The sequence below is a fragment of the Acipenser ruthenus genome, chromosome 2, assembly GCF_902713425.1.
Source record: "Acipenser ruthenus chromosome 2, fAciRut3.2 maternal haplotype, whole genome shotgun sequence".
NCBI classification, from domain to species: Eukaryota; Metazoa; Chordata; class Actinopteri; order Acipenseriformes; family Acipenseridae; genus Acipenser; species Acipenser ruthenus.
Window position 1 is genome coordinate 92,984,561 of NC_081190.1, and position 13,500 is coordinate 92,998,060.

The 13,500-nt window shown below is 40.8% G+C and overlaps 1 protein-coding gene across 1 annotated transcript in view; it reads right to left on the bottom strand.

The window, feature by feature from the left end:
- Window positions 1-1,979: 1,979 nt before the first annotated feature.
- LOC117408575 (disintegrin and metalloproteinase domain-containing protein 33-like) overlaps window positions 1,980-13,500 on the bottom strand; it is a 96,735-nt gene continuing 85,214 nt past the window's right edge. Inside the window, exons 17-23 of the mRNA XM_034013690.3 lie at window positions 13,085-13,162; window positions 11,228-11,336; window positions 10,404-10,548; window positions 9,862-9,961; window positions 7,635-7,910; window positions 6,801-6,976; window positions 1,980-5,976 (exon numbers count right to left, since the gene is read on the bottom strand). Of these exons, the coding sequence (XP_033869581.2) occupies window positions 5,925-5,976; window positions 6,801-6,976; window positions 7,635-7,910; window positions 9,862-9,961; window positions 10,404-10,548; window positions 11,228-11,336; window positions 13,085-13,162 (936 nt within the window). The 3' untranslated portion in view covers window positions 1,980-5,924. The remainder of the gene's footprint in view (window positions 5,977-6,800; window positions 6,977-7,634; window positions 7,911-9,861; window positions 9,962-10,403; window positions 10,549-11,227; window positions 11,337-13,084; window positions 13,163-13,500) is intronic.

Sequence of the window (13,500 nt, forward strand, 5' to 3'; positions counted from 1 at the left end):
CATCTGAAACAAAAACACAAGGAAATGTGAAAAAACGCCAAGCTACTAAAAGTGCCCAGCCATTTAAAGTGTAGATATCAGAAACAAGCCAAGTTTCAAGAAACCATTGGGGCAACCTTGCCCAGCACAAAGCAAACAGGCACACCTGTAAAAGCGGTGGGGGCCAAGGTTGCCTCAATTGTTTCTACTAACTTGGCTTGTGTTTTTCAGGCAAATAAACGTGGATCAAACACATGAAAAACACAAGCCAAGTTAGTAGAAACAATTGAGGCAACCTTGGCCCCCACCGCTTTTACAGGTGTGCCTGTTTGCTTTGTGCTGGGCAAGGTTGCCCCAATAGTTTCTTGAAACTTTTTTGATATCTCTACTTTAAATGGCTGGGCACTTTTGGTAACTTGGTGTATGTCCAATGTGTTTTTTTTTTTCAGATATACAGTACTGTGCAAAAGTTTTAGGCAGTTGTGAAAAAATGCTGTAAAGTAAGAATGCTTTCAAAAATAGACATGTTAATAGTTTATATTTATCAATTAACAAAATGCAAAGTGAGTGAACAGAAGAAAAATCTACATCAAATCAATATTTGGTGTGACCACCCTTTGCCTTCAAAACAGCATCAATTCTTCTAGGTACACTTGCACACAGTTTTTGAAGGAACTCGGCAGGTAGGTTGGCCCAAACATCTTGGAGAACTAACCACAGTTCTTCTGTGGATTTAGGCAGCCTCAGTTGCTTCTCTCTCTTCATGTAATCCCAGACAGACTCGATGATGTTGAGATCAGGGCTCTGTGGGGGCCATACCTTCACTTCCAGGACTCCTTGTTCTTCTTTACGCTGAAGATAGTTCTTAATGACTTTCGCTGTATGTTTGGGGTCGTTGTCATGCTGCAGAATAAATTTGGGGCCAATCAGCTGCCTCCCTGATGGTATTGCATGATGGATAAGTATCTGCCTGTACTTCTCAGCATTGACGAGACCATTAATTCTGACCAAATCCCCAACTCCATTTGCAGAAATGCAGCCCCAAACTTGCAAGGAACCTCCACCATGCTTCACTGTTGCCTGCAGACACTCATTCGTGTACCGCTCTCCAGCCCTTCGGCGAACAAACTGCCTTCTGCTACAGCCAAATATTTCAAATTTTGACTCATCAGTCCAGAGCACCTGCTGCCATTTTTCTGCACCCCAGTTCCTGTGTTTTCGTGCATAGTTGAGTCGCTTGGCCTTGTTTCCACGTCGGAGGTATGGCTTTTTGGCCGCAAGTCTTCCATGAAGGCCACTTCTGACCAGACTTCTCCGAACAGTAGATGGGTGTACCAGGGTCCCACTGTTTTCTGCCAATTCTGAGCTGATGGCACTGCTGGACATCTTCCGATTGCGAAGGGAAGTAAGTATGATGTGTCTTTCATCTGCTGCAGTAAGTTTCCTTGGCCGACCACTGCGTCTACGGTCCTCAGCATTGCCGTTTCTTTGTGCTTCTTCAAAAGAGCTTGGACAGCACATCTGGAAACCCCTGTCTGCCTTGAAATTTCTGCCTGGGAGAGACCTTGCTGATGCAGTATAACTACCTTGTGTCTTGTTGTTGTGCTCAGTCTTGCCATGGTGTATGACTTTTGACAGTAAACTTCAGCAACCTCACCTTGTTAGCTGAGTTTGGCTGCTCCTCACCCAGTTTTAGTCCTCCTACACAGCTGTTTCTGTTTCAGTTAATGATTGTGTTTCAACCTACATATTGAATTGATGATCATTAGCACCGGTTTGGTATAATTGTTTAATCATACACCTGACTATATGCCTACAAAATCCCTGACTTTGTGCAAGTGTACCTAGAAGAATTGATGCTGTTTTGAAGGCAAAGGGTGGTCACACCAAATATGGATTTGATTTCGATTTTTCTTCTGTTCTCTCACTTTGCATTTAGTTAATTGATAAATATAATCTATTAACATGTCTATTTTTGAAAGCATTCTTACTTTACAGCATTTTTTCACACCTGCCTAAAACTTTTGCACAGTACTGTATATGTACACAATACAGTACTGTAATCTGGTTATACCAGTGTCTTCTGCTAATCTGCTGTGAAAAAGGCATCAAGAAGTAGACTCAATTCTTCAGCCTATGCTTCATTTTATATCATGCTTATATTCATTATAATAATATATACAGCTTCTAGAACAAACAGGAGACGACCCGGTAGTAGTCATCCACATCGGTACAAACAACATTGGAAGACAGGCCAAGATCCCTGCAAAACAAATTCAGAGAGCTAGGAAGGAAATTGAAAGACAAGACCAAAACTGGTATTTTCTGGGATACTGCCGGCACCTTGCAAAGGAGCATACAGACAGCTGGAAATACATAATCAAAATGCATGGCTGAAATCGTGGTGCACACAGGAAGGCTTCACCTTTTTTGAACTTTGGAGCACATTCTACAACAAGGACTATCTACATAGGTGGGACGGACTGCACTTAAACAAAAAGGGAACCAATCTACTCAGAGAAAGGATCCTTGAGGAGGTTCAGAAGCATTTAAACTAGAAAGGAAGGGAGAAAACAAAAAAACAGAAGGGAGACCACATCAAAAAAAAGGGCAACACCTCAGGTAAGACATTCATTAAATGTATTTATCTAAATGCTAGAAGTGTCAAACAATATGTTAGAACTTGAAGCTACTGCACTAACAAGTAACTACGATGTGACAGGTGCTACTGAAACTTGGTTGTCAGAGTGATGGAGACCAATATAATAGTAGTGGGTACACACTGTATAGGAAAGACAGGCAGGACAGAAGAGGCGGAGGGGTAGTGCTATACACAAGAAATAGTCTTGAAGCCCAGGTGTTAAATCTGGACGAAGAAAACAACGCCAAATCAATATGGGTCAAAATAATGGACAAAAATTCAAAGGGCATAATAATAGGAGCATGCTATAGACCGCCAAATTCAGATGCCAAGCAAAATAATCTAATGGGGGATTTCAACTTCCCCCATATAAAATGGGAAAACCAGGTGGGGAGCACGACGGACGAAATTGAAATGGTGGAAATGACAAATGACTGCTTCCTAACGCAGTTTGTCAAGGCACCAACTATAGGAGAGGCCGAATGGCCTCCTCTCATTTGTAAACTTTCTTATGTACTTATGTTATTATATTTTTTAAAGTTAATGCATTTTATTGCTTTTATTATTTCTAAAAATCTGATGTGAAAGATTCAGTGATTTTAGAAGCACAGTCCTATATTTGCAAATGAAAACATGAGAATATAATTATTGAAGCAATTGTGAAGCCTATGAGCCACTGAATATTGCTTTCTATGTAGTTTGCATATATACTGGTCTCGGTCTTGGTCTCAAAATTTTGGTCTTGATTACATCACTGGTAAATATGTCTCAAAAGAGCAGTGTTTGGATTTTCTTTTTAACTATTCGAAGACAACAATAGGATAGCCAAGTTGTGTGCAGCAGAACAGACTTGATGCTACATTAAATTCAACAATGAACTGTGAGTAGAATACTATTCTGATGCTTTTTCAAAAAAGCTCTCTTTGAGTCTTCGCCTGCCCCATGCTGCTCAACACCTCTGCGTCCCAACAGCAAAATAAGACCTCTTAGTTAGCGTAGACTGCCGGGTCATTACATTTATTATTATTATTATTATTATTATTATTATTATTATTATTATTATTACACTATGTACTTCAAAATGGCCTTTTATAATTTTTGTTTATCTTGCTTAATCTGCATTGGTTGTGGGTGTATTTGGCGGCATTTTGAAGCAGAAATTGATTACTGTCCATATTTTTGTTAAGTAACAAATTCAAGTTTGACTGAATTTTGTAAACGGAAATTTTAATATGACTCTCTTTATTCTGATTAAGTGAACAATTTAAGATGTGCTGCATTTTTAACCAGTGTATGCTTAAAATAAAAATGTAACAAACATTGTTGATGATAGTTAATGTATAGTAGTACAAGTTCAGCATGTTATTTTTGTGTGACTGTTGTAAACAAATGTATAAATTGCTGTCAAGCACACAATATAATGCTACATTATTCTTTGTATTCATTTTTGTCAAATACAACATGTAAGCGATATCTGTTAATTTTTTAACATTTATAATTATAAAACCGTTTAAATATAGGCCCTATGTCTTTACAATAGCTTACCTCCATGTGACGGGGTACACCTCGCCCCTGTGTGTATTTTGTATTATTATTTAAAATATGTGCGCGGTGAGCCGAGGACACCCTGGCCGACCTAACCCTCCCTCCCCCCGGGCGACACCGCCCCCTGGGAGCTCCCGTCCACGGTCGGCTGTGGAATAGCCTGGACTCGAACTCGCAACGTCCAGGCTATAAAGCGCATCCTGCAACTCTAGCGAGTGCTTTTACTGGATGCGCCACTTGGGAGCCAGGTATATCATTTTTAAACACAAATGTATATATTTTTATCCACATTAATCAGCTTGGGTACAAGGATCATCACTGTTACACTTTTATTGACAAAGAATTGTGCATCTGTAATGGCACTCATTGGCATTGGGAAACATAACCCCAATATGACTTTGAACTACGTTTATTTTCAATATATAAACAAAAACAGTTCCGATTCCAGCATCACACTCAAGACTGAAATATCACGGCATGAGTCTATGTAAAGTCATTAACAGCCCAATAGAAAGTGCTTTACTGGTATATAGGTAAATAGTGCTGTGCAGAATCTGTGGCTTGTGGGACAGCAAGTAAACAATACCTTTAAATATCTAATCTGCTAGTGCAGTAAAAAGAGGGAATGCCACTGAAAGCCTACTTGTGGAACACATGTAGAGTAATTCACCATGAACGTTCAGCGTACTGTCATTTTTCTTCGAATGAGGATAGCTGAAGACCCTGAAGAGTGCATTGTTTACATCTATCCTCATGACTGAAATAACCACAGCACTCTGAATGTTCACAGTGTGTTATTTTTATATAGCAAGTACAATGCAATGAAAAAGTATGTTTAAAACAACTGAATTTAGCAATGCAGCATAATTTGCGAACAATTAGATTTTTTTTTAATTAATAAAACTAACTAATAGCAAACTGGTATTTCAAGTGCTGGATAAGTCTGACAGTCATTTAGCGAGACGACAGGCTGTTGTCTCATGAGATGTCTTTGCAGAATAAGACATTTTTCTATTCTGCAATATTACACAGTATATTACCTCAAGGTTGCTGCACAAGATAAGATGTGTCTTATCGGGCAAGTCTTACAAAAAAAACTGTACCTTAAGGGTTCCACATTTATTAGAGTAATGGCAATTGTATGCATAATCAGCTTGTATAACTTTTAGGAACTTTTAAAAGTATACAACCCTTGTCTGAACCCAATCGGACAAGGCTGTAACTTCCCTTGTTAATAGTGAGCTGTTAGGTTTATGGGGGGTCAGACTTTTTTTGGTAAAGGTGTTTTTTAATGAAAGAAAAAAAAAACTTTTACAGTCATAATTTAAGCAAAAATAAATGAAAATATTTGGCACATTATGCTTACAAAATACTCTAACAGTAACAATAATAAACAATGCTAATAATGCACAGATATGATGGGCCGATGGATTTGAGAAGGCCTATTTCCCCCCTCATGTTTTCATCTAATCTCAGTTTGCATTTCTTCGTGCACAACCACGTCATCTTGTGTAGGATGGGCAGGAGGGAGGCGGTGACCGCAGTCCCCAGGTTTCTGGAGATCGAGCATGGAGCCTCCAGTGCTGGTCCCGGCATTCACATCATGAGTTAAACATGACGGCTGGACAGCTGGATGAGCTCCTAGCCCTGCCTACATACACGGTACTGTGTAGTGCAAATAGTCTCACTTAAAAAATCAAACAATTAAAAAAAAAAAAAAAAAAAAGACGATTGTAGTCCCATCATTTTTCTCCTCGGGTCATTTGCGAAATGGGAATGAGGCTGTGTTAGGTTTCGCACCTGGTACAGGCCTAGGAGAGAGATGAGATGAATAGCAGAGTGTTTCTTTAAATAGCGACTGCAGCAGGCCATTATGTGGTCCCATACTGCCACATCACAAAATGCTTTTTAATGAGGAGCATTTGTAAAAGGTTCTAGAATAAAATATTGCCTCTGCACTTTTCCATCACCAATTTTTTTTTTATTGAAAAACAATTAAAGCCAATGAAAGGTAGGTGGAAAAATGACTTTCAAAACATTACCAAATGCCACCCTAAGAAGGGGGAAACTGAGGCATTTTCTGAGTGCAAGTGGATTTACTGCAAATGTGTTTTTTTTTTTTTTTTTTAATAGATTCTCTAGACTTTTGCTACAGATGTTTTAGCAAGAAGACTTTTAAAAACACACTTGTACTTTAGAAAAAATATGTAAACAGTAGGGAGTAGCTGAAGATGTGCTCTCCTTGATTTAACATTTTTTGGCATGTGATTTGCAGTGTCACAGGTTTGACATTTGGTAACGTTTGAGGTTATTTTGGTATTTTATAGGCACATCTGCTTTGTAACAGACACTACACACACACACACACACACACACACACACACACCCTACAGGGAAATCAGTCAGAGGATAGCAAAAATGTACATGTGACATACGTACAGTACCTAAGATAGACATGTTCTTATATTCCTTGATTGAGTTTCATAACCAATTTCCTAAGCAATTGTCATCTCTCTATTGGAGAGACGGACCGGAGGACATGACCGCTTAGAAATGTTTTCCTAAGGCTTTATGTTAAGCAGGTACTGTAGACAGTGTGTTACTACTTCTCCTGCAGTGCTCTTTTTGGACTCACTTGAGTGGTTTTGCTGGAGGGATTACAGCAGCTTTCCCGACGGGATTGTTGCTCACCGGCGGCACCATCACCAGCATCTCGTTCCCGCCCCGCCTCGTCGGCCCTGTGGAGGGGTTCAGGGGCAGGGGCCTCTGAGGTGGGGTTGGAGAGCCCCTCGGCTGCCTGCCGCACACCAGCTTCAAAGGAAACGGAGGACAAAACGCCAGAAGCACAAATGAGCACTGGCATTCCCCTATAAAGGTTGACTGAGGTAAAGCACAGTGGCAGCTGGTAAAGTATGGTCAGCCATGTCAAAGTATACAGTATATGTAGGGCCAGGCTTGGGCAAAACACGTTTCAATACAAAATACTAATACTAAATACAAACTACTTTGGAAACTCTGCATTTTCAACACAAAATAATTACAAAATACTTTCAATAAAACAAACCAAGATTTTCATAGGTCATCCACAAAAATCTATAAAGTACTATACTTTATTGTATAGCTGCCATTCACTAATTCACTGACAGATGAAGAAATATTGAGGCACTGAAATATTTTTTATAAGGCAATATAATAAACAGAAGGCTGTGTGGTCCAGTGGTTAAAGAAAAGGGCTTGTAAAAAAGGGCTTCAAATCCCGGCTCACTCACTGACTCACTGTGTGACCTTAAGTAAGTCACTTAACCTTCTTGTGCTCAGTCTTTCGGGTGAGATGTTGTTGTAAGTGACTCTGCAGATGATGCATAGTTCACACACCCTAGTCTCTGTAAGTTGCCTTGGATAAAGGCATCTGCTAAATATAATAAAATAATAATAATAATAATAATAATAATAATAAACAGACTCTTACCAAGGGTGTCCTCGTGGGGTGGACGGGCAGAGGTTTCTTTGGAGGTATCAGTTTCTCAGCCAGGCTGGATGATTTCTGTGCAGGGGCGGGTGGCTTCACGGGCCGGTGCTCTTTGAGGTTCCTCTGGATGTCGGGGGTGGATGTCTGGAGTGGGTGTCCGGAGTGGATGTCCGGGGTGGGCGCAGGACGCAGGGGGCGCACAATGTTTACAGGCTGGGATCTGTTTGGCACCGGCCCCGACCTCAAGGGCAGGACCTCTCGACTCGGGTGGGACGGCTGCAGCACAAGAGTGCATGAAATGATATACACCATCCCGACCTTTCTGACCAATCAGATCACTCCAGTGCAGTAGATTAAGACACAGCATACAACTGCATTTGATTTCAGGAGTATATGAAATGGAACTAGTCTAAGGTGAAAAAATCTAAACATTCCATCAATATGGTAACCACACAGACTACCGCTTAAGAGAGCAAAGCAAAAGGCCCAGATTTAATTGAGTGTCAAAAAAATTAAAAGCAAAGGAACACAATTTTCTTTAAAGTAATGATGTATAAGACAGTAGAGATGATTTGTTCTTAAGTGTAGTTGAGGTAAACATAACAAATTCTAAAATGTCTCTATGTACACTTAACTTAAAAACATATTTATCACTACAGTAAGTGTTATAGATAGTTGTTTGACCATCCAGAACATAAAAAACACAAGAATATACACATGAACGTATACTAAAATAAACCAGTAGCATTCTTTGACAAATGTTTAAACTTTTATTTGCGCTTGCCTATAAAAAAAAAAAAAAAAATGAAATCAGGCTGTACAAATAATTCAGATTTCATGTGTTTACTTTAATTTTAAAATGTCAAATTGATCAGGTATCAAATTACTTTCTCAAAGTCTTTCTAAAACTGAAAATCTTGAAATATTTGTCCAAGACTGGTGGTTGACACACACATATGTAATGACAGTCAAAGACCAGATGTTCAAGTATACTGTACACTTCTATTTCTATTTTCATATAAGAGTATTTCAATTCCAGTGTAAATGAAAAATCTGATATGCCACATTTCTTTTATTTAGTACTGTTTTTATGTTTTTTATGTTCTTTACATTGTGGTGTTTGTAATCAGTGGTTGTGGGTTCTGTGCATCAAATATTGATTGGCATTATCATTTATCTGTAAATCTGCCTTTACGCTTGTCTGGAGAATCCTTAATGTTGAGAGTAAATAAACAGCTTTCCTCATTCCATTCAAATCTGTGACATTGTGCCTCTCTAACTATGCAAGCCCACCTACTCTACACAGAGACTGACAAATTCAAAGACTGTGTGGCAGGGTATGCCCGCCCCTATGCTGCTTATTATTATTATTATTATTATTATTATTATTATTATTATTATTATTTAAATGTATTGTATGAAAAACCCTGTTTTATTATTATTATTGTTGTTTTGTTTGGCAGGGAAAGAGTTAAAAACCTTCCCTGCCAGAAATAATCGTGCGGAATGTGGCTGTCTTCAAATTGGCTAATTGATTGTCATTTTGAGGACAGCCACATCAATATAAACAGCAGCTATGCGCTGAAAAGGGGTGGTTCTTTTCTTTTGTACTGTGAAGTTACACGTCGTGTTGGAAGGAGTTAGAGAGAAGGAGAAGAACTGTCGGGAGTTAAGTGTTTTGTTTGTTTGTCTGTGTACCTGTTGTGTCTATCCAGACCGCTGTTGCCATCCTAGGAACTGACGCTCTTGAGCCAGTATTGCACCTGGAATCACCAGCGCTACAAGCACCTACACGGCAACCCAGCACGTCCCTTCTGCACTCTACCCTGTCTATGCACTACCAATAGCTAGCTGCATCCCGGGAACTGTCCCTATCAAGCCAGTATCCCAAACCCGGGAAGCAGCACTATCAGCTGCACCTGCTCCCGAGCCCTGCACTCCGTTTCACGAGCTACACTTCACCCCTGGACTTCACCAGCCTGTACATTGTGTTTTGTGTTTGTTTATTTTGGCCACCATGACGTTTTGTTTATGTTTGGTTTATTTAATTTATTTGAATAAAGAATCAGTGTATTTGCGTCTCACCCCGCAGTACACATGCCTGTCACAGACTGTAATCAATAAATTATTACCCCACTATTTGTTTGTTCCTAATAGATTTAAAAAAAATAAAACATGTAAAGCGTCCAGGGCTGTATGCTTAAGGAGGAATTCTATAAAAACATACCTTCTTTGCGTTGCTGGGTTTGTTAGACAATCCGATGGTCTTCAGATGAAAAGCAGGGTTCAGGTGACCATTTTTTGGTTTCTGATCATACACCTCATTTCTGTAAATAAATATAAAAAAAGGAAAATATAGAACTGGAGCCTGGTAAGTATTACACTGAGGAACATAGCAGCCCTAAATCCTACAACTTTAATCGCCAGTTATTTTAGAAGCAGTATGTTCGTAAATCTGAAGTGTGACATACTCGTGCCTTCTCTGGATCCCTGTTCCTGGGGATATGCATCTCAAGAAGGAGATAATTTGTTTTGCAAAAGTTAGCCTATGCTGTTATTACTTTGTTGCATAAATTGAAGGGAAACATTCAAGATAGTTTGGCCTTGTAACCTTAACTTGGTACGGGCATTCCTCAGTTCTGCTGAGATATTGAATGTAGTAGATTATTTGTGACCTACTTTTTAAAGGCACCAATACCTGTGCCATATGGTATAAAGGATATATCTGTTACTGACATGTGCACTGTATATTTCTGACTGTGTGAATACCTTGACGTCTGAGTGTTCTGGTTCCTCCGGGCCCGCCACTTATGAAAGGGGGACGTCTTGATTTTCCAGCAGTAGAACATTCCCAGAACTCCAGGCAGGAGCACCAGGAAGGCAAAGAGCAGCCCAGCCACAAGACCCTGCTGACCTGGAGGGACATGATGGGGGGGTTACATTAAACAGGAGATAGTAGGTACAGTACAGGAAAAGTGCACACATCTGAAAAGCTGGCATGTGTGTTAGCAATATAGCTCCTTTTACTGCAACTCCCCACAACATCTCAGGAGAACTGAAGGTCAGTGAGTGTATTTCGATCGCATCGCCAAGGCCAGTAGGGCTGTACGCAGCAAGGTGACTTGGTATGGGCAGTGTCAACCCAGAAAAGTATACAGCAACATAGTGCTGTATTTAACATTAAAATAAAAATATTCTTAAGCAAGTGCAAAGGCGTATTCTCTGAGAGAAACTTGGGTATCTTAACAGTATAAAACAACAGATTAAATTAAGTAGTGTCAAAATGATTTTATTCTTATCATATTCTTATATGTGCTAATGCTTTTGAACTTGTTTAAAAATAGGGCTCAAGTTGCGATACTTGGCCCTTATCACAAAGCTCATGAGGTTTTTTTTTTTGTTTTTATTAAGAAAATATAGTTATATTGTCTTTGACAACATCCCAACTTTATTTTATGCATAAAAACAGAATTTGAAAAACTGTATTTAGGTAAGCTAAAGCTTTGTGAATATAGCCCACTGTTTTGTATGGTTCTTCAGCAACTTCTTTTGATAAAGTGTGAATGCTTTCAAAATTAAAAAAGGGGGCTTACCGTCGTTCTGCACAGGCCCGCTGTCTATGCTCCCCCCGAGGCCAGGCTTATCACAGAATGGAGGGGCCCAGCCTGCATTGCAGTGGCAGTTCTTGTTGCTGTTACAAACCTGGAGCAAAGAGACAGGCAGGGAGTAAAGACCTTGAACTTACCCGAGAGAAGTTAAAAGACTCTCTGTAGCATTCCAGCACAAAATACAGCTGTAGGGATCTGTACTTGCATGTGCAAAGATACATCTTCAGAGGAATAAAACCATCTTGGCAGTATAAAACTAGCAAGAAACTATTTACTTGTAGAAAGAGAAGTTAAATTAGTGTTCTGAGTAGTTTGTTGATAGCTTTGTTTCTGACTGTTTCTCTCCCACCTGGACTGATAACTACCTGCTCTGGAACCACTGCCCATCAACCAATTTATTATCTTTCTCCCTATCTAAATTACTCCCACTTCCCTCACCCCCTGCTTGCAGTATAGACCCTATAGCTAATTCCCAGGCTCAATGTGAGTGAGTCTGTCTTAACCCTTCCCTTACCCCCACTTTGATATTCCCTCCCCACCCCCGTTTCCTGTGTAGGTGAAAGCATACAGGATTTCACCAACTCCTCAGGCTCTGTGAGAGCAAGTCCTTCACTCTAATGTCCTTAACCTACCACCCCTTCCCTTCCTCTCCCTGCATTGTACCCTTTATCATTATATTCCTTGTCCAACTTCTCCTTGCCCCTGGCACCTTGAGCCACTCTGATCACCATTTCTCCCTGGCCCCGACTCTATGTCTCCCAGCACCCCCCTTACATTTCACATCCCCGCCACAAAGTAATCAACCTGCGTCGCTCCACTCCTTCCAACCTGATTTACCTCGCCCTTACAGTAAAACCTCCCTTCCCTCGTCATCACCTGACCTCCCCGATCCCTGAAACTCCCTCACATCACTCCACAATCAAATTAGGCCTGTGGAACGCACGTTCGGTCTGCAACAAGCGCGCAGCCACCTTAGATCCTTTCCTCTCCCTCCACCTTGACGTCCTTGCACTCACCGAAACATGGATCACACCACATAACACAGCCCCCTCCGCTGCCCTCACCTCTTCAGTCACCACTTTCTGCCATACCCCCCGCTGAGTTGGTAAAGGTGGCGGTACTGGCCTACTGATGCCCTCCTCCTGGACCCCTGTCCCTCCTCCCCCAATAACTACTTTCTTCCCCTCTTTTGAGTACCAACTTACTGTACATCCTTTGTCTCCCCTCACTGCATTACCTTGCTTGTCATCTATCATCCCCCCAGCCCCCCTCCTTATTCTTTGACCATCTTGACTGCCTCCTCTCCTCCCTCCTCTCTTCCCCACCCTTTCATTCTCCTAGGCGATTTCAACCTCCACCTACATTGTTCCCCCATTGCTTCAGCCCTTCTGCCTCTTACCAACTCGTTTAACCTGCTTCTCCACTCCCCCCTACTCACACATCTGGCAATACCCTGGACCTTATCTTCCTCTCCGGTTGTAAGGCATCATCATCATCCATCATGACTGCCCCTCGACCTCCCTCTGACCATTTTTTCCTCTCCCCCACCCTTGGTTGCTATCCAATCTTGGATGGCGTGCCGATACCTCCTCATCAACCCATCAAAAACTGAAATCCTCTTCTCCTCCTCTTCTTCTTTACCCCCCACCCTGCCCTACCATCTCATTCCCCCCTTGTCCCTCATTCCATCCCTCTCTGCTCGTAACCTCTTCGACTCCACCCTACAAAGAGCAGATTGGCATTATTACCCCATGGCCGTGGCACATAGCTACACAGAGCAGATTGGCATTATTACCCCATGGCCGTGGCACATAGCTACACAGAGCAGATTGGCATTATTACCCCATGGCCGTGGCACTTAGAGACACAGACATCCAGTTCACTGAAAGACGCATTCTGGCACCTTCGATCTCGGCATACCTGAAATTCAAAGAATTTAAATAGAAACCTCACTCAGGTGCATTTACTGTACTGTACAATAAATAGTTCTCCATCTTGGCAAATAAATTGTATATTCTCCCTGTACTGGTATTTACACTTGTGTTTCAATCAGTTTGAGTGTAGAAATAGTTATTTATCACCTAAATATAATATGTTGCATTACATTTTTGTTAACTGGTACAAATACACTTAGTAAGAAGTCCAGGAGACTTTAATATTGGGTTTGACACTGTAAACTGGGAATAGAGAATACACAGCACAAGCACATATAGCCAACAACATTGTATTTGGATTCTTCATTGAATCTCTATCAATTA